The sequence below is a fragment of the Coturnix japonica genome, chromosome 24, assembly GCF_054131305.1.
Source record: "Coturnix japonica strain WE chromosome 24, WE-NBRP24, whole genome shotgun sequence".
NCBI classification, from domain to species: domain Eukaryota; kingdom Metazoa; phylum Chordata; class Aves; order Galliformes; family Phasianidae; genus Coturnix; species Coturnix japonica.
In genome coordinates, this window is record NC_140686.1 from 863,762 (window position 1) to 889,701 (window position 25,940).

Here is a 25,940-nt window from a genome sequence, read left to right on the forward strand (position 1 = left end):
TTCGTGTGCTGTTTCTGCCTGCTGGGGATGTGAGTGGGCGTTGGGCCCGAGCCCCGCTCGTGTTGGTCACAGCACAGGGGCTGCAGGAAACACTGGGAGAGCAGAGCAGGGAGAGCCGGGCTGTGTGCAGGCCGGGGCATGACATGGAACCTCGGCAGCTGCGCAGCTGCTGAGCTTTTCCCCCAAGTCTGCAGACTCTCAGGTGATAAGGCTGTGCAGCAAAGCCAGCTGGGCACTGCTGATATATCACTGCAGGGTTAGGGGATGAAGCCCTGCAGCACCTGCATGGCACTCCCTGTAGTCTGCCATCTTTATGTGCACAGCTGCTGTAGGTGTTGTTGGAGCAGTGGAGCGGCAGTGCGGTGCTGCAGGGCAGCTACACACCCCAGGGGCTCTCCATAGGCTGCAGTGATGTGACCCAAGTCCCACACTCACTTTCTTTCCCATTCCCAAGAATGACATACCAGTAGCAAAATGTTTTCCCCTTTTCCCAGTGTCCAAAGACAAAGATGAGGTGTCTTAGCAAGTGCACCAGCAATGTGTGGAGCAGAACCGCCTTGGGATCCACTGTCACACCTGAGTTGATCCGTTTTAGGCTTCCCATGGAAATGTAGCATTTTGACTCTTCGTTAGTAAATCTTTGAGGTTGCATTTGACCTGCTGTTGCAATGTCTGCTGCTTGCTCTTCATGCAGCTAGTCCATGTATTTGTTTATGTAGTCAGTGCTAGGGTTTGATTTAGACAGCTCCGTCATCTTTTCAAGAGCTGTGCCATGGTCGGCTGTGGAGAGAGGGTGAGTGGGAGGGGACACCTGTGTCCCACAGTGGCTCCTCCAGTCAGTGAAGGTCCTGAAATTGGTCTCTTCAGCTAATAGGGAGCTTTCCTCAGCTACCGTGTGTTTGGAGAGAGGAAGAGCAGTCCCAGGACCTTCAGCTGTGAGACTCTTCAGACGGACCTTGTGGAGACAACTGCAGGTGTAGTCTGGGATGGAACGGCTCCTGTTTGGCTCTTGTTACCCACGTGCAGCATGTGGTTATTGAGCTTATAAGGGAGCAACATAGGAAAGAATCCTGTACTCATTTACTACCTAATGCTAAGTCATTCCTCCTCACGGGGAAGTGACTAAGCATTGGTCCTGGGTGCTAGGAGAGGAATGTCAGATCTGAAACCAGTGTGAATGATGGACAGCCTTGTTAAACACAGGGCTGCTCTGCAGTGCAGAGGTGCTTGTGAGTTCAGAAGATACCTGCTGAAGGAGAACTGCTTTGCTGTTGGATGTCATCAAGCTGCAATCTGCCCGGGCAACAGCAAAACAGGCAGAGGTGTGTGCTCCAGACTGTGCCAGCCTTTGATTCTGTTCCTGAGGTGAGCTGCGCTTTGCTCGCTGCAAATTCCAACTATATTTGTAGGAATTATTACTATGAATAACACAGTGGTGGTGTTTGAGTCGCAGACAGATGCAGCAGAGCCCTTTGCTCTGATCTTTTCAGGAACTCAAGCAGCTTTTTGGCATCCCCACCTGGAGCCATTGAAGCGTGCAGCCAGGAGCTGGACTCAGTGGTCCTCGCAGGGACCCTCCAGCTCAGGAATTCTATCATTTTATAATCACTGAGCTTGGCAGACATGCAAAGAGTGTGGGTGTGACAGCAAGCAATTAGCATGGCCAGCATCAGGAACCCATGGTTATGAGCTTAGGGCTGGTTTAGGTTTGCCAAGCGGGGGGACTAATGCTGGGATCCTTCTCTCCGGCCTGGAGGCTCTCACACAGCAGCATGGTTCTGTGTTTGGCAGGTGGGTTGGACCCAGGCTGTGCAGGAATCAACTGGGCTCTGCTTCAGCTGCAGTCTGAGGGCCTTTGGCTGCAGCCAGCTGCTGTTCACACAGGGTACAGAAAGCTCCAGAGCCACACAAGGGCCTTCAGGCTCCGAGTGAAACCCCACAAGCTGAGGGGAAGGAAGTGAACATCACCAGAGGTGGGGACTGCACAGCACTGATGTGTGGTGACAGACCGGGGTGGGCGGTGAAGTTGGGAGACCAAGAATGAAAGATGGGAAAAGCAGCTGAATTTAAAGGAAGAGATGTGAAACCAACAGGATCATCACCCTGTAATTGCCAGCCCAAACAAGGGACGTTTTGACCAGCGACTGCTCTGATCCACTTAACAAAAGCCACAAAACCACTCCATAAACTTAGAAGAACTGCTCAAAGCCACAAGCTACAGGTACTGGAGGAGAGCAGGACCTTTGCCCTGCAGTCAGCAGCAGTTTCAGACACACCAAAGCCGACACTGGTTTGCTTCCGTATCTCTTGTGGGACGACCCCAGCCAAATCATCCCTTCTGGTCTGAGGATGAGGAGGGTCAGATCCTTTCAGAGCACCAAACCCGGCAGCCAACCTCATCACCAAACAAGCAGCCAGGATCCAAACGCCAGCACTCTCCATTCATCATCCCACTTCCTTGCTGCAGTCAGTCCAATGCTTCATGAGATTCAGAAGCAAACAAAATCAATACAGTCATCTTGATCCCTGCAGGAACACGCTGTGAGCAACAGAACACCTTCCTGGAAGAACTACCTCCATGAACAGAGGCAGCGACCACCTCCTCCCCTCCTACAGCCTCATTGCTTTCTCCTTAAGTATCACCACACGGAGCCTTGACACTCCCTGGCACCCAGACACCAAAGGGCTCTTTTCATGTTTTTTACACCAGGCTGGGAAAGAATCTTGGCTTCAAAACTTCCAGAGCAGCAAGAAGGAAGTATTGGTTCTCTTCCCAGACAGCCTTGGCTCTTCCCCTGCTGCCAGTGGGGAACATCAGCAGAGAGCAGCTCTAAAGCAGAGAGAAGCACATGTATGAGAATGAAAGTCAATTAGGTCTGAGCAGGATTAATAGGGATTTAATTGAACTATGTGAACTGGAACTCGGGTCACGAGCTGCTTATGAGCCTGCCTCAAGGGATCATGCAGCTTGCACTGGAGGAGCACAAGGATGCACTGTGAGCGGGACAGCATGTGGTCAGAGAGGGAGACCTGCTTGAACAGTCAAAAATGGAAGAGAAAAACTGCTTGAGATAGATGCCTGGGAATTTGAGGACTTACCGCACAGTCTTTCCTTCCTTTCCTCTTCTGGGGAGGGAACCAAGTAACACCAGCCAGAGCTCACCCAGCTCACCACTCCTCCTGCAGTCCAAGTGGCTGCCAGGCAGCTCCCTGCTACAGCTACACTTGCCATGGGGCCTACAGAAATCCCCATTATCAATTGACTGAATCCCCATCTAATCCCCCGATCCTATTAACAAACACTGCCTTTATTTTGCTACCTCCATGGGGGCTCTTGGAGCCAACATCCCTCATGAGAGGCAAATTAATTAAGACATTGCACCGTTTCCTCTTTCCAGGAAGGTGGAGGTGTTCTGGCAGACATTTTGCTGCTTCCAAGTCAAGCACAGACTCACGCATGCCTGAAAGTTTGAGCCAACCACCCTCACACAGATCAAAGGAGCTGAAAGGCCTCCCCTAAACGCGTCACTCTCGTGAACAGGCCATGGATGTCCCTGTGTTTCTACAGAGCTCAAGAAGCTTTCATAGTAAACAGAAAGAGGCAGCATGACTTTTAAAAAGTTACTTTTGTTTTAATTTGAAACAAAGATTATATGTAATTGGTGTCAGATATTTTTGTCATGTTTCTTTGTCCTGAGATCTCCAAGCAACTTCGGAGTGCTTTTGTCTTGCATGCTTTGTTCTGTTCTCCTCATGCTGCCCACCTGACTCATCCACCAACAGCAAGGGAGAGAAGCAAACGCGGTCCTTCTCACACTGATGGTTCCAGCAAATGTGCTGCTAGTCTTCTGGTAGAGAACAGACACAGCACAGCACTGCTGCTGGACCTGGGCTCACAATGCATTTGTCAATTGAGGATGTGTATGCAAAAGGATGGCAGACTTGCAGCCCCACCACAGAACCCTTTTCTTCAAAGCCACTGTAAGCTCTGGGGCACCTAACACATCAGGTTCTCCTCCCATTGACTCATTCGTGATCAAACAAACCAAGCAGTGAGCTGGCATCAGGAAGCTCCAGATGCCTTACAGAGACTCTGTGGCTACAACACCACCTCTCTCCAGACCCTTCTAGCCATATTTACGGCTAACACTAGACCGTCCCTGGCCCTGAAGAGACAGACCCTAAAGGAATGCAGTGTCTTCAGCTCTTGCCATATATCAAGTCCCAAATAGGTGAAGTCCTCTTTGCTGCTAATTCATTGGAAGCCCTTCCCTTCCAGCTTCCTTAGTTCCAATCCGCAGTCCACGAAAGGGAAAGCACAGCCATGCCTGAAAAACAGACCACGCAGTCCGTTGCCTTTGGTGCACTTCTGAGGAAGCATTCCAGGCGATTCTGCTGTCCTTTGTGCCTTCCTGCTCAAGCCCTTATCGCTTCTTTTTGCTTTCCTTGGCTTTCTTGCTCAGCTGAGCAGCACTTGCCTTGGGTTTCTTCACCATCTCCCAGGTCTTAGACTCAAAGCCCTCCAAGTCCTACAAGAATCAATTTGGAAACAGTCAGGGAGCTTTCTAACAACGTGCTGATGCCCAGCTCATTTCGGGCATTTATGTGAAAGCAAAAGTACGTAAGTGCTGGGTATCTCCGCTGGAATGCATCTATATCAGGCTGAGCCTACATTTAGTAAGACCTGAGCAGCACCATCCCTGCTTCCTCTGCATGTGTTTCTGGATGAGTGTTAATCCACACACAGCCTGTTACCACAGAGGTTGTTATAAGCTTAAGTGCCTAAATCAGGCTTTGTAGAGAAAAAACACAAAAACACCCCCATTTTAACAGCAGGACAAAAACCAACACTAAACAACAATTACTCACACCAGAAAAAGATATCACAGAATCACCAGCATGTATTGAACCACTGAAAAGGTATTTCTGCCAAATTTTCATCCTTATCACGTGCGAGACAAAAGGTAAGCCTCAAAACAGCAGTCAGAATGTCACAATCAGAGCCTTTACACCAAGACCAAAATCCAGGCAGGGCACCGAAGGCAAAGCTTTCTTCACCTGACTAACAAGGAATCCTAAGCTATAAAGCTTGTTTCCTTCAGGGCAGATGACAGATCATATTTCAGCCATGGGAAATAAAGTCTAGTTATCTGGTAAAGACACGAGGGAACAGTGCCAGTCTCATTGGAGAAAGCGCACACACACAGATTGCCTCCTTTCATTAAATGCATTTGAGTCTAAATATTGCTTTAGCATCTTGGGTTCTAGCAGTCAGAGCTTGCCAACTGGAAAAGGACACACAGAAAACGGCAGAGCAAGATGTGCTGGCTTCAAGCTTCCAACACAGAGCACCAGATAATAGAGGGGCAGACACGCATCTGACAGTATCCTTTAATCAAAGAGTCCTGTTCAATCATCTCTAAAGTCAATGGGCTATTACGGTTCACATCTGTGTGGCTTCCCAAGGAAAGTGAGTTGGCTGCCTTTCCAAAGGCTGTAATCAGTGCACGGGGAGCTGCGAGGCTCTGCAGAAACAGAGCAACAAGCAGCTATTACTCAGGTTTGTAGATTGGTGCTGCTGAGAAGTGAACACTGATGCCTTCTGCTGTTCAAACCAAGGTAGTCTCCAAAGCCTGAAGCCTCTAAAACTAAGAAGCTCATCTGTACCTGAACCTAAGCATCATTCCTAAGAAATGGAGAGTGTCTCTTCTGTTTATTGTCATGTGAATTAATCACATGCACAGGAAATCGTGGGGACAGTGCATATACGGAGAAAATAAGAAATAGAGCATACAAACAACCTAAACACAAACAATTTTGTCAGTTCTATCGCATTAATAGGACGAATGAGGGCCAGAAACTACACATCAAACAAAGCAGTCATCATTCTCAAAGAACAAGCTCTAGATATACAGTATCTACAGAAGTACAGAATAGAGACAAGCTCAAGGCGCAGGGACACCTTTCTTCCTCCCACGCTGCTTTTGTTTCTCTCAGCCCTCAGAGAACAAGGGATGCTCACAGTTCATCGCCAGCAGTTCCAGATGGGCTGAAAGGCCACCAGTTGGGAACACCAACACGGAAACGTGGGACAAGCAGCTCCATTTCCAGGAGGGACGTGAAGCCGACCACATCAGGACCCTGCGATTGCCAGCCTGAGCCAGGCACATTTTGAGCAGCTAATGAAAGAGGCAGCACCACCATTCAAATGTTTGTTTCGCTTTTATTTGCAATAGAGAGATGCAAAATGCATCAAAAATACATTTCAATATGAAATCAAATAGGCGGGATACTGGTAATGACTAAAGACAAAGCTTCCTTAGTTCCTCTCCGCAGTCCATGAAAGGGAAAGCACGGCCAGGCCTGAAAACCAGACCACGCAGTGTGTGTCCTTTGGTGCACCTCTGAGGAAGCATTCCAGGTGATTCTGCTGTCCTTTGTGCCTTCCTGCTCAAGCCCTTATTGTTTCTTTTTGCTTTCCTTCTTGCTTCTCAGCTGAGCAGCACTTGCCTTGGGTTTCTTCACCATCTCCCACGTCTTAGACTCAAAACCCTCTGAGTCCTGCAAGAAGCAATTGGGAAACAGTCAGGGAACTTTCTAACAACTGGCTGACAGCTGCTTTGGGAGCTCAAGTCACCTGACCGAGCAGCTTTGGGAGACCAGCACAGGAAATTGCCTTCCTGACCTCAGGGCACATTAGAAACTCCACATCTGTCAAGTTCCCAAAAATCCCATGCAAACCAGAGCCTAAAGTCCTCTCTAGCAAGGCGGTCTGTGCTGGGAGGGTGGACCCTCTGCCTGGCAGCTCATAGGGCGCAGCAGCAGCTGCAGGATAGGATGAGCTGGCAGCTCAAGGCTGCTGGCGTGTGGAAGGAAGGACAGAACCAAGTGCGGCACTCTCAGCAGTGCCGGGGCACACTGCCGTAGGCAACAGCTACAGACAGTTCCCTCCCAGCCGACTGCCTGAGCATACCTATCAGTCTCACACAGCGCTACTTACTGCCTTTGGGGACTTGAAAGCTGGCAGGATGATGGCCAGCACACACAGGAGCTGGAAAAGGGCTCCAAACAAGAGTCCGTAGCGCAGCATGTTCTCCAATATCGTGGGCTCAGGGATCTCAGGTGGTGAGAAATGCAGTTCAGCAGCCATAGCGCAGACAGCTGCTGCTCCACTGCTCTCACAGAGGCTGTGTGCTGTAAGGGGGGAAAAAGGCATCATTAGTCTCAGGCACTGCAATGGGGTTACTTCCTGCGAGCAAACATTTCCAGGCTGACTTAGAGAGGTGCTGGGAAGATATCCAGGGCTTACTGACCCGAGAACAAAGAGGGACAGCAAACTTGCATTTCAGTTGCCTTTGCCCGCCTGCCTAGGAAAAGAGCCCTCAGCCTTCAGTACTGCTGCACTTGCAGGTGGGGGGAAGAGAAGCAAGAGAGGACGGGTGGACATCAAATAAGGGAAGAGCTTAACAAACAAGAATAAACCTATCCCTGAGCTCCATCACACATGCGTGACCACTGCCTTATTAATATTAATACCAGTATTATTCACAGAATTAAAGTTTCCCATGTTCACGTACCTGGTTGTGGACGTGTTTGCTGTCTTGCTGCTGCTGTGCTCTACAACGCCAGACACAGAAATAAAGTGCGCAGAAAGCTGATCTGTTGAAGACAGAGGAGTGAGCTGTGCTTAACCAACACTGCTTCAGCACACGCTTACAGTAAGGCACAACTACCTTACAATGGCCACGCAGGAAGCTCCAGACACAGCTCCAGACGGTTTCCATGAAGCCCAATTGCATTTCACAGCCACTCACGCTCTGCTCCTCGACAATCTGCAACAGAGAAGTCACAAGATGCAAATCCCATCCATCGGAGATGTCACAGACCTCTGCACTCATGAAGCAGCACTCATGTCATTGGGTGAGAAAGCAGACGTGTGCTTACCGAGTGAGCGCTGTTTGCTGCCATCTGCTGGTAGGACCCCACCTAACTCTAAGTACGAACAGTAACCTAAGCCTAACTCTAAAACAGGAACAGAAACCTACACCTAACACTAAAACATGAACAGTAACCTACAACTAGCTCTAAAACAGGAACAATCATCTACTAACACTAAAACGTGAACAATAACCTACTCCTAACTAAAAAACGCAAACAATAACCTACTCCTAAAACTACAACTAAACTTAACACTAAAATCCACAATAGAAATAGGGTTAAGATGGAACCGGGGGCCCGCAGAGGTCTCAAAGGAGGAGCTGATGTTAAATGAAGCCACCCGGCTAATGCCGGGGGCGGGGGCCGCGCAGACGGTAAGGAGCCCAGCGCCTGGACCAGTGATGGCAGAGCTGAGATGGTAAGGATGTGGGGCCTGGCACGGTGGTGTGGTGCCAGGCCAGCTGAGCCACGGGCGGATCCACCTCCATGGGTTCATCTGGAGGCGGATCCACCTCCATGGGTTCATCTGGAGGTGGATCCACCTCCATGGGCTCATCTGGAGGTGGATCCACCTCCATGGGCTCCACAGAGGTGGTCATGCAGCTGGCCAGGCGCGATGGGAACGGGCTTGCTTGCCTGTCTGCCACCTGATGGTCATGGTGGGCCCCCTCCTCCTCCTCTTCGACCCTGCAGTCCCCGGCTCCATCTTCCCACCTAAATCGTGGGAATCCTCCAGCCTTGCTCTCTTGGCTTCCGACATGGCTGTCAACGTCCAGAGCTCTCAGAGGCGAGTGCGTTGCGTGGGGCAACGGTGACCAAGGTGACCAAGGTGACATGGCCAGGGTTCTAACATGGCGGCACTGCTGGCACTGCTGGCACTGGCGTTCCACATGGTATGAGGAGGGGACTGGAGGACAGGGCACGGCACGGGAGCCAGAAGGCACTGCCTGTGCCCAGCGGGCAGCCCTTCTCTCCGGCCAGCAAGAGGCCACAGAGGAGCTGGCCCTGAGCAAAGGGCCCTCGGCCTCCTTCATCCTCCCCCTCCTCCCACAAGGGAATCTCTTGGCGCTGCCATACGCAGCACGCAGCACCACGTTGATCTGATGGGGCTCCTGAGCTCAGCGCCAACAACAGCAGGCTCCAAAGGGCACCTGACTACGCCTGCCTGCTGGGACACACCAGCTCTGCTCTCCATGTTCCAATCCTGAGCCTCTCCTTGTAACACCTCTGACTCCATTTGCATCCACTCACTCTGATTACATCCCACGTCCACACACGGGGCCACGCTGCCTCACCGACCCTCAGTGGGGACCCACAGCCGTACAGCACCATCAGCACAGCAGAACCGGGCCATGCTCCTGATGCTGCCGCTTGTCCAACCTCCCTCTCGCTGCCCCCATTCTGCTCAGGCAGCCGGTCCCAGCAACAAACACCAGCACAGAACTGCAGCCCCGACTCGTCCCGCTCACTGACAGCCAGAGCAAGGACATGTTACACACCTTCCTTCAGCTCTGATCACCTTCCCGGCGCCACCATGCCGCCATGGCCTGGAACTGCTCCCGCTGGCACCAAGCGCTTCCTGCCCCTCCATCCCCCGCTCCTCCTTTCCCTTCACTTTCCATCCGCACTCAGGACGCAGATCTCAGTGGAGGTGGTTGCAGAACATCATCAGTGCAGGCAATCAATGGCTCGTGCTGTGCTTCACTGCCTTGTGCTCCTCACTGACTGCTCTGCTGTGCCCTTTCCTAACCCCACAGGATCATTTGCTTCTGTCTTTAGTGAAAGGGCTCTCCCTCAGGAATCCCAGACCCTGGAGGTTGATGAGAGAGTCCGGGGAATGGGAGATTTCCCTTTAGTCGGGGAGGAGGTGGTCCATGAGTGCCTAGGAAACATTAAGGTCGATAAATCCATGGGACCTGATGGGGTGCATCTGCGGGTGCTGAGAGAGCTGGCAGAGGTCTTTGCTGAGCTGCTCTCTGTAATCTATCAGAGGTCTTGGAGAACTGGGGAGGTGCCTGAAGACTGGAGGATGGCCAATGTCACTCCAGTCTTCAAAAAGGGCAAGAAGGAAGACCCGGGTAATTATAGGCACGTCAGCCTCTCCTCTGTCCCAGGGAAGGTGATGGAACAGCTTGTGCTGGATGCCATCTCCAGACAACTGGGTGATATGGAGGCTATCAGGAGTACTCAGCATGGGTTCACCAAGGGGAGGTCGTGCTCGACCAACCTGGTCGCCTTTTATGAAGATGTCACTAGGTGGGTGGACAGGGGGAGGGCGGTAGATGTAGTCTACCTTGATTTCAGTAAGGCTTTTGATACTGTCCCCCATGACATCCTTATAAAGCTGAGGAAGTATGGGATAGATGAGTGGACAGTGAAGTGGGTTGAGAATTGGCTGACTGGCAGAGTGCAGAGGGTTGTCATTGCCGGTGTGGTGTCTGGCTGGAGGCGTGTAACTAGCAGCATCCCCCTGGGGTCTGTACTGGGTCTGGTCTTGTTAAACATCATCAGCGACCTTGATGAGGGGATAGTGACCACCCTCAGCAAGTTTGCTGATGACACAAAGTTGGGAGGATTGGCTGACATGCCTGAAGGCTGTGCTGCCATTCAGTGAGACCTGGACAGGCTGGAGAGCTGGGCAGTAAGAAACCGGATGAGGTTTAGCAAAAGCAAGTGTAGAGTCTTGCACCTAGGGAGGAATAATTACATGCACCGGTACAGGCTGGGGGAAGACCTGCTGGAGAGGAGCTCTGCTGAGAGGGACCTGGGTGTCCTGGTGGACAACAGGTTGGCCATGAGACAGCAGTGTGCCCTTGTAGCCAAGAAGGCCAATGGCATCCTGGGGTGCATTAAAAAGAGCGTGTCCAGCAGGTCGAAGGAGGTGATCCTCCCCCTCTACTCTGCCCTATTAATGCCTCATCTGGAATATTGTGTCCAGTTCTGGGCTCCCCAGTACAAAAAAGACAGGGATCTCTTGGAGAGAGTCCAGCGGAGGGCCACGAAGATGGTGAAGGGCCTGGAGCATCTCCCCTATTAAGAAAGGAAATGCCTTGTCCAGAAGCAAGCAGTGGGCTGGAGAGGGCACCAAAACGAAACCCTGCTTGCACCTTTCCCTCTCCTCATTCCACATGCTGGCATTTATTTTAAGAGCAAAAACAAGACTACAGTGAAGAAAGCTCCAGAACAACTCAACTACTTTATTCATCCCCTTCTCTTTCCACTACAGAAGATTCTCAGAAAACCTCCAAGAGCCACGTTACTGCTCTGCTGACCCTTCTCTGGGATGCATCAGTGCGCTCAGAAATGATTGAGAGCAACACATGCACACAGACACACAGCAGATCCCTACACAACCACTTCTCCACTAGAAAACAGCATCAAAAAGCAGCTGGTGGGAAGAGTAGAAGTGGAAAGCGGGCATGGTGAGAGAAGTGCTTTGGGCAGCAAGGAAAGGCCATCTGAAGCTCCTGGGTTAAGTCCCTTCTGCAGAGGGTGTTGGTGATGCCGTCTCCTTTGCAAACTCTTCCTGCATGGGGAGAAGCATTGGTCTCCCTCATCCCTGGACTCTCCAGCATCCTGAGAGTCTCTCCTGCTGGGGGTTTTCCCATGAGAAATGAGGCACCAGCCCTGAGAGAAACTCTTCCTGCAGGAGATGCAGTCCTAGTAGCTACCTGTCCTGTGGACTGCAATGTTTAATGAGGACTGAGCTTTGCATGAAGTTCTTCTGGGAGTGTGAGGAGCTCTCTGCTAGGCACAAAGCCCTTCTCACACTCAAGGCTTCCTGCCATTTCAGCTCACTGGTGCAGACATTCTGGTAACACAGCAGATGGGATTCTCTGAGGGAGAGAAAAGACAAGTTCCCAGGCATCTCCCTGCATGCAGGCCTGGCCAAAATGTTCTAAAATGTCCGACAGAAGCTATGGTCTCTCTCCTGTGTGCATATGCTGGTGCAGCTTCAATTCAGAACTCCCTTTGAAGCTCTTACCACACTCAGGACACTCACAGGGTCTCTTTTTCCTGTGGATGCTCTGATGCAGCGTCAGCTCAGAACGCCTTTTAAAGCTCTTCCCACACTCAGGACACTTATAGGGTCGCTCTCCTGTGTGCATGCACTGGTGCATCTTCAATTCAGAACGCCTTTTGAAGCTCTTCTCACACTCAGAGCACTTATATGGTCTCTCTCCTGTGTGGACACGCTGGTGCATCTTCAGTTCAGAGCTGCTTTTGAAGCTCTTCCCACACTCAGGACACTTATAGGGTTTCTCTCCTGTATGGATGCGCTGGTGGAGCTTCAAATCAGAACTGCTTATGAAGCTCTTCCCACACTCAGAGCACTTGCAGGGTCTCTCTCCTGTGTGGATGCGCTGGTGGCGCTTCAAATCAGAACTGCTTATGAAGCTCTTCTCACACTCAGAGCACTTATATGGTCTCTCTCCTGTGTGGATGCGCTGGTGGCGCTTCAAATCAGAACTGCTTATGAAGCTCTTCTCACACTCAGAGCACTTATATGGTCTCTCTCCTGTGTGGACATGCTGGTGCACCTTCAGTTCAGAGCTGCTTTTGAAGTTCTTCCCACACTCAGAGCACTTATATGGTCTCTCTCCTGTGTGGATGCGCTGGTGGCGCTTCAAATCAGAACTGCTTATGAAGCTCTTCTCACACTCAGAGCACTTATATGGTCTCTCTCCTGTGTGGACACGCTGGTGGATGGTGAGGTGGGTTCTCCCTTTGAATCTCTTCCCACACTCAGTGCACTTGCAGGGTCTCTCTCCTGTGTGAATGCGATGGTGGATGGTGAGGCTGGAACTGTTTTTGAAGCTCTTCCCACACTCAAGGCACTTATACGGTCGCTCTCCTGTGTGGACACGTTGGTGTATTTTGAGTTTAGAAATACCTTTCAAGCTCTTCCCACACTCAAGGCACTTGTACAGTCTCCCTCTTCTGTGGATACACTGGTGGGAAGTGAGGCTCCCACTGTCCGTAAAAGTCTTTCCATAGTCAGAGCACTCAAACGCTCTCTCTCCTGTGTACATGCACTGCTGGCCAGTGGGGTGGAGTCTCCATTTCATGCTCTCTGCAGAATCACAGAACTCGTAATGCCTCTTTGCTGAGTGCGTGCACTGGTGGCTAGTGATGCTGGAATCCAGTTTAAAGCTTTTCTCACACTCAGTGCATGGATTCTGCTTTTTCATCTGGCACACATCCTTGCTCCTGGTTTCCTCAGGCTGCTTTGGACCTATGTTGGAGTCCACTGGGTTCCTCAGTGTCATTCCCAGACGCTTTCCCAGGGGCTTCTTGATGTGCTCACCCTGACCTTGCTGCAGGACTTCCTGGACATCCCTTCTGATTTCTTCCACAGAGATGCGATTCCGCTGCATTTCCACTACACAATTTCTCTGCGGAACCTCCTTTGTATTTTTGATCCCATCAGCTGCTGGATGACAGAGGAAATGCAGCAATAGCACACAGTGCCCAAAATAAAACACAGGCAGAGAAGGCTCTTACAGCCCCAACATTCCCCTTCCCTCCACCACCTCACCTGGGCTGAGGTCTCCTGGCATGGCCTCAGGGCTACGCACATCTGGGATCCAGGGGTCTTCCCCTCTTTCAAGCAGGGAGATCACCACGGGCTTGGGGGCTGGAAGTGGAGCTTCAGGGAGAGAAACAGGGAACAAGAGAGCATTTCCCTCATGCTGGCACAGTGTCTGTTCAACAGTTCCACTCTGTGCCCCTCCCCAAGGAGAAACCACCATTTAGGTCTAAATGACACCGTGCCTACAGCTTCCCTTGGAGCAAAGAATGTTTTGACATCTCTGAACATTGTGAAGGGATATTTTTTCTTTCAAATTAACTTTACAACAGCTTATTTGTTTTCTTGCAGTCTACCAGTGGTCAAGGCATCAAAATGTTGATGGCAATTGCATGGAAAATCCTCAATTCCATAGCAGTAACCAGGGATTCATCTGTGAGCTGGAGCTGGTGGCACCAAGCAACACACAACACAAGGGATGGTTTTCTCCCTCCTGGCTGATGCCTGCTTGCCAGCACTGACTCTGTGGCTTTGATCAGAGTGCCGTGCATACTAATCTCTTCTGAAACTCATGCTTTTCAGTATCTCCTTTCTTGCTGGCACTGTGGTGTGAGTCAATATGTAGCTGCATGGTGTTTATTCAAGGCCTGGCTTGCAGAGGCTCATTCTGCACAGCCAAAGGTGCCCTAACGAGGAGGAAAGGCAGACAAGCTCTCACCCAGCGAGGCCACACACTGGTATGTCTCCAACATCACGTCCCGGTAGAGCTCTCGTTGCACAGGGTCCAGCAGCGCCCACTCCTCCCTGCTGAAATACACGGCCACCTCCTCAAAGCTCACGGGCTCCTGCAAGCAAAGAGGCTCCTTGCTGGGAACAGCCAAGGCCCAGGCAAGCAGCTCGCACAGGACAGAACCTCACACCCCAGCTGCTTTTCTGTCTCCAGCACACACACGCTGGCTGAGGGCACCTCCCTCTTCCCCTGCATTCACATCCCTGGCCCCTTGGCCTCTCCTGCCTGCTTCCCCAACCCCTACCTCAACTGGATGTGCTGCGGCCATTTGCTGCTCTCCTGCAGGCTGGGATGATCACAGCTGGAAGGCAGAAGTTGAACTGGAGCCTGCAGAGAGAAGAGAAATGGCAGGGGAGCTGTGAGGGAATGCAGCAGTCCCAGTCCCAGCTCAGCCCTTCTGCAGGGCACTGCCCAGCCTTGCAGAGGAAGACAATGAGCTGCAGCACAGGAAACAGTCTGGCTCAAAGAGATGAACCGTCACAAAGCTGTCTCAGACTGGGAGGCTGAAACAACTGGTAGCTGACACTTAGTTCAACAGCTGAGACTGAGAGGGGACTTAAGACAAAGCACGGCAAGGAGGCAGTCATCTTACCCCAAAAGAGGGAGCAGCCCAAGTGCCCCTCCAGCTCTGCTGCACAGCAGCGGGCTGCACCACAGGACCTGCCCTCGAGCAGGGCTGTTTCTGCAGCTCACACCTGCACAGAGATCCCTTGCAGCTTGACATCAAGACTCCTTCTCAATACAGATCTTCTGTAAGACACCCGTGGTTACTTTGGAGCTTTCATGTATTCTCTAAGGTTCTGTCTTAGAGGGACTGTGCACGTATGATTCCTTCCACACAAAGCCTTGACCAAGCTTGGGACTAGGAGAGGATCCAGCCACATCCTAGCTCCTTACCTCTGTGGACTGAAGACATGAGAAAAAAAGGGGAACTACTCTGAGCCTCGTGACTCAATGGGAGGGCCTCCTGTAGGTGTGTGCGTAACCCTACCCTCCATGCAGTAAATAACCAAGTGTATCCAGCCACCTCCGATCCTGCTGTGTCACTGTTAAATCACTACAGCATATCCCTATTATATCAACAAATATAGTCCTGCTTCTCCCTTAGGAGTGTATGCTGTGTTTGGATCCACTCGTGACCAATGGGCAAAGTCTGCAGGATGGCAAGAAGGGAAACAAACCGTTGACAAGAGACATGAAGCGCATCCCAAATTCTTCTGTGAATGTTCTTGTGGCAACTGCTGTAGTTGAGCGGAAAGCAGAGGTCACTGGGGCAGTAATAGGATGCAAAATGGGAAAGGTATTATCAGCATCGTGTCGGGTTTGGAAGTGACATATGAAGCAAAGGAGAACTGCACCGGTCCTCCCAGAATCAAAAGCGACTGATATTCCACAATATTTCTGCTGCACTACGTGGTGCAAGTTGTGCAGGTAATGCTTATTCACACAATAAACAAAGACCTCCCCGAGTTGCCTACAATCCTTTAGGCCACACATCCTCCACCTGTAGGGTTTGGCTCCAAACAGATGCAAAACTGCACCCATAGCACTAATTAAAGGCACTGCCTCTACACAGTTAAGGCAAACAGAGGCAGCAGAATGACGGCTTATTGCCTGCCCTAGCTGCAGTTAAGGAAACTGAAGAGTAATACAGAAGGAATGGGAAAGGGGAGTGTCATGGTTTTGTAATTTTGTAATTTTGCTATCAGTATTCCACATCATAACATCATGTAAAGTATGGATACTTCTATTGAATGTGCAGTCCACAGAAGAAGACTACATATCCCAGAGAACAACAGGGTTAATGATAAGTCACGGGACCAGGACTCTATATAATCTCGTTCCCAGGCTGGAGTGCCCTCCTTCTTCTCTCGAACTTCTCGGAGAGTGGGAAGCGTTCCAGCCGTGTCGCCTAGAGTTCACAGTAGGCCTCTCGGTTTTCGGGGACTCTCTCTCTCTCTGTATCGTTCGATTTGTTAGCCTCAATTATATTATATTGTGTTATCTTGTATTTCGGTATCATATTTAGTAAAATAAGTTTTTCCTCCTTAGATTGTCGCTGTTTTATCCCACTCCCTTTTTTCCCCCTCCTTTCCGGGCCCCGGGGGGGGGCCCACGGGGTGGCTTCCCCTGTCACGGGCATAGGTAAATCTAAGTAACCAAACAGATTTTTTGGTGGAGAATGCGGGCATAGAGCTTTTTAGCTTTTAGAACGACTCTCTCTTTACTCTTAAAGAGCTTCGTTAGGGGAGTGTTATCTTTTCGTAGCTGCTCACTGAGAACGTGACCTTGAAATACCAGACAAATTGTCAACATTAAGGGCTGCTGTACATTCTCAGCACTGCTATCTAACTTTTGTGTAGAAAACAAAGGGATTTCTTTCTCCCTTAGAGCAAAGCTAGCTAGCTCTGACTTTTACAGAGCCTGCCAGCTATGAATCCACTCTTCATCCCAGTTGCTCTGTTTAAGGGATTGAAAGCAATTATGATCTTCTTAAAGTATTGGTCAACTATTAACACCATAATTTGGTGTTGTGGAATTGTGCAGGTATATAGCCTAATAAGGTGGATACTGATGGAGACACCTGCCTGGTACTTTTATGAGATGTGGTATGGTCAGAATTTTGGCACCTACACCCCAGATGGAATTGTGAATCTTACAAACACTTGCATCCCAGATGGAATTGCGAATCTTACAAGTACTTGCATCCCAGATGGAACAGGCAATTTTACAAACAGCACCATGTTTAATTCATTGTACAGGCTAAAAAAACCCTTTTTATTTAGGTTGTACTCTCAGGTTTCCACACGCCTTTCAATAACTGAGATAGGGTTCATACTTGCATCCATGTTATCACTATTAATGAATGCATATATGTTCCTATGCATTCGTTCTATGCGGAAGTCTCCTCCAGAACCAGAGAATGATGACTGGCAGGGAATATGGAAAGGTTTAGGAAAAGTCTTAGAAGCATGGGGACCCGCAGTGTCATGGGATTTCACTCTTGAACACCTAAGGGACCCTAAGAAATTAAGTGAGTATTTGGGTCAGAGATCTAAGGAGGTAAACCTTATGTGGGGTTTGGCTTATGCATACCGTGCTTTGTATCATACTATTCTGGAGAGAGAGAGTTTCCGATCTGAGATTCAAGCCCAAGTTAATTCTGATCAGTCACAGGAGGCATCAGTAGCAATATCAGTTGCCCCTGTGGAAGGCAAGAAATGGAAACGGGTGTCCATGCGTCTAGAACGAAAAGAAGGAGAAGCACCGGGGGGGGGCTGAAGAAGACCCAGGTGCCGGGCATGGAGCAGTACCGAAAAAAGCAAAGGCAAAAACCAAGAGGCATGAAGAAGAGACTGATGATGAGGAGGAAATCACCTATTGTCGACCTCTGAAGCTGACTGAAATCCAGGGCTCAAGAAAGGTATTCAGCACTTGAGGGAATTGGCCATGGCGAAAATGTTGTACAGCCCTGATCCAAGCGAACTTGACCCTGAGAGAGTGAGGGCCGATCCTGACATGTGGCAGAAAATCACAAGTACAGCACCAGAGAGAATTGCACAGTCATTGGTATCAGGATCTAAAGGATTCGTGGACAGATGGCCCCGAGTTGTTGAGCTGATTATAATGCTTCAAACCACCGATCAGCAGCTCCCCCAACTGCATGCCGCAGTTTCTGCCATCTCACGGCTAGAAAACCGAGTAGATGAAATGTGCAAGAAATTGTTTCCATCAACTAATTGCAATGATCCCGTAATAGTATCAGAAACAACTGATGAAGGTCAATCCTCGTACGGGCCACCAGGTCTAATGAAGGATCTGATCAAAGTATTCCAGTCCTACTCCTCACCTGCATCATCAAAAGTCTCAGCTGTTAAACGCACACGCTTCCCAGCTCGAGCAAAGAACAACAGTACGATTGCACCGCGTGTTTCCATGTGGCGCTACCTACGTGACCGTGGAGAAGACATGAGGAAGTGGCATGATCAGCCCACGTCTGCACTACGAGCACGGGTGAAAGAACTACTAGACATACCAACCACCAGTGGAGTTGCTCCAGTCATCACAGGTAACCAATAGAGGGGCCCTGCCCTCAGTCAGGGGAGGGAAAAGGATAATAGAGTTTATTGGACTGTGTGGATTCGATGGCCTGGCACATCAGAACCACAGAAATATAAGGCACTGGTGGATACCGGTGCACAGTGCACCCTAATGCCCTCCAGTCATGAAGGGACAGAATCAATCCATATTTCTGGAGTGACTGGGGGCTCTCAAGAATTGACTGTGCTGGAGGCTGAAATAAGCCTCACTGGCAAAGACTGGCAAAAACATCCTATTGTGACTGGCCCAGGGGCTCCATGTATACTGGGTATTGATTACCTCAGAAGGGGGCATTTCAAGGATCCTAAGGGGTATCAATGGGCCTTTGGGATAGCTGCTGTAGACATGGACAACATTAAGCAGCTGTCTGTTTTGCCTGGCCTGTCAGAGGACCCGTCTGTTGTGGGGCTGCTACGAGTAAAAGAGCAGCAGGTACCGATTGCTACAAAGACAGTGCACAGACGGCAGTATCGCACCAACAGGGATTCCTTGCTCCCCATTCATGATTTGATTCGCCAGTTGGAGAATCAGGGAGTGATCAGTAAAACTCACTCACCTTTTAACAGTGCCATATGGCCAGTGCGTAAAGCCAGTGGAGAATGGAGGCTGACAGTAGACTACCGCGGCCTGAATGAGGTCACACCCCCATTGAGCGCTGCTGTGCCGGACATGTTGGAACTCCAGTACGAGCTGGAGTCAAAAGCAGCCAAATGGTATGCCACCATTGACATTGCCAATGCCTTCTTTTCTATTCCTTTGGCTGCAGAATGTAAGCCACAGTTTGCCTTCACCTGGAGGGGCATTCAGTATACTTGGAACCGTTTGCCCCAGGGGTGGAAACACAGCCCAACCATTTGCCATGGGTTGGTCCAAACTGTACTGGAACAAGGTGGTGCTCCTGAACACCTGCAGTACATTGATGACATTGTTGTGTGGGGTGATACAGCAGAAGAAGTTTTCACAAAAGGAGAGCAGATCATCCAAATTCTTCTACAAGCCGGCTTTGCTATTAAGCGAAGCAAAGTAAAAGGACCTGCCCAGGAAATTCAGTTCTTAGGTATAAAGTGGCAGGATGGACGTCGTCACATCCCAACAGATGTGATCGACAAAATCACTGCCATGTCTCCACCAAATAGCAAGAAAGAGACACAATCTTTCCTGGGTGCAGTAGGCTTTTGGAGGATGCACATTCCAAACTACAGCCTCATTGTAAGCCCCCTTTATCAGGTGACGCGGAAGAAGAACGATTTTGCATGGGGCCCTGAGCAGCAGCAGGCTTTCGAACAGATTAAACAAGAGATAGCCCGAGCTGTAGCTCTGGGGCCAGTATGGACTGGACAGGATGTAAAGAACATCCTCTATACTGCTGCTGGAGAGAAAGGCCCCACTTGGAGTTTGTGGCAAAGAGCCTCAGGAGAGACCCGAGGTCGACCCCTGGGATTCTGGAGTCGATCATATAAGGGGTCTGAAGAGTGCTACACTCCAACTGAGAAGGAGATCTTAGCCGCGTATGAGGGGGTTCGGGCTGCTTCCGAAGTAGTTGGGACTGAAACACAGCTCCTTTTGGCACCTCGACTGCCAGTGCTGAACTGGATGTTCAAAGGACAGGTTCCCTCCACTCATCATGCTACCGATGTCACCTGGAGCAAGTGGATTACGCTGATTACACAGCGAGCGCGAATGGGAAACCTCAATCGTCCAGGAATCCTAGAGGTAATCATGGACTGGCCTGAAGATAAAAGGTTTGGAACATCACCAGCAGAAGAGGTATCACGTGCTAAAGAGGCCCCACCATACAACGAATTACCAGAAAATGAAAAGAAATATGCCCTATTCACAGACGGATCATGTCGCATTGTAGGGAAGCATCGCAAATGGAAAGCTGCTGTGTGGAGCCCCACACGACAGGTTGCAGAGGCCACTGAAGGTAAGGGAGAATCAAGTCAGTTTGCAGAGGTAAAAGCTGTCCAGCTGGCCTTAGATGTTGCTGAACGGGAGAGGTGGCCAATGCTGTATCTTTATACTGACTCATGGATGGTGGCAAATGCCTTATGGGGGTGGTTACAGAGGTGGGAACAAAACAACTGGCAACGGAAGGGTAAATCTGTTTGGGCCGCTGAATTATGGAAGGACATTGCTGCCCGAACAAAGAATATGGTTGTAAAGGTGCGTCATGTGGATGCACATGTGCCCAAAAGTCGGGCTACTGAAGAACAACAAAACAACCATCAGGTAGATAAAGCTGCCAAAATTGAGGTGGCTCAAATTGACTTGGACTGGCAGAATAAGGATGAATTATTTCTAGCTCGATGGGCTCATGAGACCTCAGGTCATCAAGGAAGAGATGCGACATATAAGTGGGCCAGAGACCGAGGGGTGGACTTAACCATGGACGCTATTGCGCAGATTATTCATGATTGTGAAACATGTGCCATAATTAAACAAGCCAAAAGGATGAAACCTCTCTGGGAGGAAGGGCGGTGGCAAAAGTATAAATATGGGGAGGCGTGGCAGGTTGATTATATCACCTTGCCACGATCTCGCAGTGGTAAGTGTTATGTACTCACCATGGTAGAGGCAACCACTGGGTGGCTTGAAACATATGCAGTACCCCATGCAACTGCTCGAAACACCATATTAGGTCTTGAGAAACAAGTCCTGTGGCGACATGGCACCCCAGAAAGAATTGAATCTGATAATGGGACACATTTTAAAAATTCTCTTATAAATACTTGGGCCAAAGATCATGGCATTGAGTGGATTTATCATATTCCCTACCATGCACCAGCTTCTGGTAAAATTGAACGATATAATGGGTTGTTGAAAACTATGTTGAAAGCAATGGGTGGTGGAACATTTAAGCACTGGGAGAAGAATCTGGCAGAAGCCACTTGGTTGGTGAATACTAGAGGATCTGTCAATCGTGATGGTCCTAGTCAATCTAGCCCCCTACACACTGTAGAAGGAGATAAGGTCCCTGTTGTACATGTAAAGAACATGTTGGGAAAAGCTGTTTGGGTCCTTCCAGCTTCTGGAAAGGGCAAACCTATCCGTGGAACTGTCTTTGCCCAGGGACCTGGGTGCACTTGGTGGGTAATGCAGAAGGATGGGGATGTTCAATGTGTGCCACAAGGGAATTTAATGCTGGGGGAGTGCAGTCAATAATTTTATGTATTTATATATATATGTTTGCATGTGTAGTGTATTTTAGTTATTATAGTTGTACATTTAGTTATGTTACATGTAATTCTACTGTTTAGCTATCATAATTTTACATATGTGTATATATATGTATATATATATTTACCATGATGTAATAATGTAGAATAAGGGGTGGAATGTCATGGTTTTGTAATTTTGTAATTTTGCTATCAGTATTCCACATCATAACATCATGTAAAGTATGGATACTTCTATTGAATGTGCAGTCCACAGAAGAAGACTACATATCCCAGAGAACAACAGGGTTAATGATAAGTCACGGGACCAGGACTCTATATAATCTCGTTCCCAGGCTGGAGTGCCCTCCTTCTTCTCTCGAACTTCTCGGAGAGTGGGAAGCGTTCCAGCCGTGTCGCCTAGAGTTCACAGTAGGCCTCTCGGTTTTCGGGGACTCTCTCTCTCTCTGTATCGTTCGATTTGTTAGCCTCAATTATATTATATTGTGTTATCTTGTATTTCGGTATCATATTTAGTAAAATAAGTTTTTCCTCCTTAGATTGTCGCTGTTTTATCCCACTCCCTTTTTTCCCCCTCCTTTCCGGGCCCCGGGGGGGGGGCCACGGGGTGGCTTCCCCTGTCACGGGCATAGGGTTTTATTGGAGGTCTGAGTGGTGAAGGAAGTTGAGGACATACAACAAGGACAGCCTGTGCCAACTGGGGGATCTTTTGATTGACTGCAAGCACGCCTAAAGGGGATGGCTACCCAGGAAAGAGATGCAGAAATACTGTTAGAAAATGGTATGGCCATCCAACCATCCAGCAGGAGGTGCAGAAAAGCACCTGGTTCATGGAAGAACACCGTGAATGCAGCCCCCAACACTCAAACACAGCAAGCCTGCTGGAGCACCACCTCCACAGATCCGTGAGGGAACACCTGGTGGCAAATGGATTAAATCCTCTGGCAGATGTCCGTACATCCTCTCAGGAGTGGAAGTAGCCCTGGGCTTGCTGAAATCAAGCAAGCCCTCAGAAAAGGGTTGGGAAAAGTACTCTGTAAAGGTGACTGATGTAGTTCTCAAAACCACCTACTGCTGATGTTACCTAAAAGTGGTGATGGCTCACATTCCTCGGGTAAGGAAGTGCAAAACAGCGAGGAGTCAACTGGGTGGTTCACACTTCTCAAATAAATATGATGGCTTACTTAAACACAACAATAAATCAACAAAACATCCAACCACATGGAGATTATTTTTCCATCTCCTGAGAAGAGAGAGTATCTGACAGCACTGCAGCCAAACCAGCCTGTGACGGTCACAGCCACCACCAGCCGATGCTGTGCTGGGAATTTTAACTGAACCGTGAAGGCAACTTATCGAATAGCAGCAGTGCTAAACAGAACAATTAAGGCAATAAACAACCACGTGGTTACAACAGCCTTGTTAAGCAGTTGTTAGAGCACTCCAGGACACCTGCATGATATCAATAAATTCATTCCTCCCTCCCTCTTCAGCCGAGCAGGCAGACTGCGCTCACTGCCAGGGGACGCTCTCAGCACCGCGTGCCCTTTGCAGAAGGCACCTGGGCTGTGCTTTACTGACCTGCTGCTGCTCGGCCGTGTTCTCAACGCGTGCTCCAGTCAGCCCACAGGCTGCCAGCTTCTCATCGTCTGTTCCAGAGCCCAGTGCCGGAGCTGCTGCAGATGCTGAACGTGCTCAGGGCCCGCAGCTGTGCGCTCAAGGCATCTGCAGCTGCCGGGACAGCCTGAACAAAAGCCTTGCCAGGGGTTTGCACAACCCCAGCTGAGCCATCAGGCAAGCGCTCAGCAAACAAAAGGTAACGCCATTTCAAGGGTCGCCAGAGGCACGTGTTGCCCGCAGGGTCCCCGAAGAGAAGCTGGGGGCTGCCGGGGAGGAGGAGCAGGGCGAGTGCAAATTTCCACTTGGAGGCTTCACATTAAGACACTCCAAAGGAGGCATCGGGGGGTTTAAAGCTTCCATCAATCCACGAGTGCAGAGCTGCAGAGCGAGGCCGTCTCGTGTCTCCCGTGGCCCAGAGGAAGAACTGCAGCCCCAGCTGCGCTGTGTTACAGAGATCCAACCGGGCAGCAGAGCACGCTGACCTCCTCTGCTCCCTTCCTCACTGTCCCAGCTCCCAGCCCGTTCCCATGCCCCTCGGAGCCCAGCCCGGGCTGCATGAACTGCCGCCCTGGTTGCAGCCCGTCTGGGCCAGCATACCTGCTGCGCTGAGCGGGAGCTGGAGCCGGAGCCGGGACCAGGGTCCCGCCTGGGGTACGGCAGTGCGGGTTCCGCCCCGTCCGGGGCCGCTCCCCGCTCCTCTCCCGGTGCTGCTGGCAGGGGGCAGGAAGCGTGCGCTCCTCTGCACGAGCCACGAAGGGCACCTACCTTGGGTGCGGAGCAGGCTGCTCCCAGCTCTGGTGCAGGTAGCCGGGCTCCTCGGAGTCGCGTAGAGCAGAGGACGCCGAGTGCCCTCAGCCCGGAGCTGGCCGCAGGACGGCCTTGGTGCACCTCCTGCCACCGCGGTGCTGCCCGGATGGCTTCCAGCCAGGCTCTCGCCTCTTCCGCACAGGCTCAGGAAGGCAGGAATTCCCACAACGATCACGCCCAGAGCTCGTTTTCACGGCACATCTGCCCCCGGGGGATGGCGATGGGAAGGGGTGCAGGGGAGGGAGGGAGGGAGGAATGGGGGCTGTGTTTTGTTACGCTAATGAAGCATCGCTTTCTGCCGGCTCTCTTTGCTTCCTTCGGTGGGGACATTCGCACACCCTTGTCATCAGGCATCCCTCCCTTGCTGTCCTGGCGTTCCTGTTACTGCTCTCCCCCACGAGTATGTCCCAGCAAGAGGCAATCTCCGGTACAGCACCAGAGGACATTCTGTGTTGAACAGAACTCTTGCAATGGAACCGAGCTGTGGCTAGGAGCTTAACCCAGAAGCTGATGTAAGAATACGACTTTCCCCAGATCCTTGTCTAAGGGTCCTAATAAGTCTTCTGTGCAGCGATACCTTGCGGTTCTGTGTGGGTCTGTGGTCCGTATGGCTGGCCATACCTACCCTTGAGTTGCACCGGGCAGTGTACTTGGGAGTGACCTCACTGGAAGGAAAGCAGTGTGCAAACTGCAGTGGGAAATTGCATTTAGGAAAGCAGGATATTGAGGTTCTTTTTCTGGTGGATATGGGTGCTTCTTACTACCCATAGATGGTTTTGTAACCGTAGTAGATGCTACTGCCCAACAGGAAAAGGTTTCCTTTTTTGGATTAATTAAACATAAGCTAAGAAAACAAGCAGGAATACAGAAATTCTTGTACCTGCCAGGTTACTCTGGCAAGAAATTGAATAAAACTGGAGCTAAGAGTGCAACGATATTGACTGATTAAAAACTGTAACTCTGGCTTTAACACAAACTGGGCAAAACAATGTTGTACCCCCAGGAGTTACAGCAATCTCAAATATGATACACTTAGTGGTGTGGGCATCAGGGCCAAAAATGAAGTCCTAAATAGAAGTTAAAAGCAAGAGCTTGCCTAGTCAGGGTAAAGCGGTGCCCTTTGGGGGTATGGGACTGTAGAAGGATAAAAGAAATAATAGGTAACTTTTTGGAGTTTGGATTCCAATTTTGATAGCAAGTGCTGTAGTTTGGTACAAGACTTGAGGGCAAGTACTAGAATAGTTGAATGGATACACTCAGTGGTGGCAAATCCGTGCACTTTATTAACCAAGTTAAGGAACAAAAAGATTAAGTTTACCTTCTGGATTTGAAGGATGTCTCTTCTGCCTGGTTTGGCCAAAGGAAGCCCAAGGTTATTTGCCTTTGAAAAGGAAAGCCCTGATATGGGGAGAAGAGTCTCAGTTAACCTGGACAGTGTTACCCAGGGTTGTGAGAACAGCTGAATGATGGTCAACTCATGAGCCTGAGATCTGGGATCCTCCATCCTAGGGTGGAACTTTACTGCAGCACGTGGCTGCCACAGCAACAAAAGGACTGTGTACAATAGACTGAGAGTTTGCTGAGTTTCTTGGTTTACAGAAAGCACAAATAACTCAACAGCAAGTGACATATTTGGGAAATGAGATTACAGCTGGACTTTGAACCTTAAGAACTGCCAGGAAAAAAGTCATCTGCCAAACCCCTGAGCTGCAAATTGCCAAGGAAGTGAGTAAGGGATGGCCAGGGTGCCTGAGGGCGGTGGCTGCACTGGTACTTGTGGGAATACAAGAAAAGCTGTTCAGAGCAGCAGCTGTGGAGCAAGATAAACAGCATGAGAACCAAGGACACCTCTGCAAGGAGAAGAAGGGTCTCACAGCTCTGATTGGATACGTGCCTGCATGGACAGTTGAAAAGGGTTCTGTAGAATGCTTTGTTGACATGTAAAGGTGGTTGGGGAAGTTGTAAGGGCGGACGG

The 25,940-nt window shown here is 50.1% G+C and overlaps 2 protein-coding genes and 1 long non-coding RNA gene across 4 annotated transcripts; 1 reads left to right on the forward strand and 2 right to left on the reverse strand.

The window, feature by feature from the left end:
• Nucleotides 1–271: 271 nt before the first annotated feature.
• Nucleotides 272–7,658, forward strand: LOC146756935 (uncharacterized). Its single transcript, XR_014936957.1, has 2 exons — nt 272–1,365; nt 1,792–7,658. It is a non-coding gene; the product is annotated as an uncharacterized LOC146756935 (long non-coding RNA).
• Nucleotides 3,608–24,080, reverse strand: LOC146756936 (uncharacterized). 2 transcript variants are annotated; one of them, XM_085523329.1, is made up of 5 exons: nt 23,924–24,080; nt 14,503–14,585; nt 14,187–14,313; nt 13,478–13,588; nt 10,782–13,372 (listed from the first exon to the last, which is right to left on the reverse strand). In XM_085523329.1, the coding sequence occupies exons 2-5, from the start codon at nt 14,524–14,526 to the stop codon at nt 11,856–11,858; spliced, it is 1,779 nt and encodes a 592-aa protein (XP_085379455.1). In that variant the 5' UTR covers nt 14,527–14,585; nt 23,924–24,080; the 3' UTR covers nt 10,782–11,855. The 2 variants fall into 2 exon arrangements, 1 of the variants encoding a protein (XP_085379455.1); XR_014936956.1 differs by lacking the exons at nt 10,782–13,372; nt 13,478–13,588; nt 14,503–14,585; nt 23,924–24,080 and adding an exon at nt 3,608–4,529 and having other exon boundaries at nt 14,187–14,315.
• LOC146756937 (protein MANBAL-like) lies at nt 6,204–8,370 on the reverse strand. Its single transcript, XM_085523330.1, has 4 exons — nt 7,734–8,370; nt 7,578–7,659; nt 7,001–7,194; nt 6,204–6,561 (listed from the first exon to the last, which is right to left on the reverse strand). The coding sequence occupies exons 3-4, from the start codon at nt 7,148–7,150 to the stop codon at nt 6,460–6,462; spliced, it is 252 nt and encodes an 83-aa protein (XP_085379456.1). The 5' UTR covers nt 7,151–7,194; nt 7,578–7,659; nt 7,734–8,370; the 3' UTR covers nt 6,204–6,459.
• Nucleotides 24,081–25,940: the final 1,860 nt, after the last annotated feature.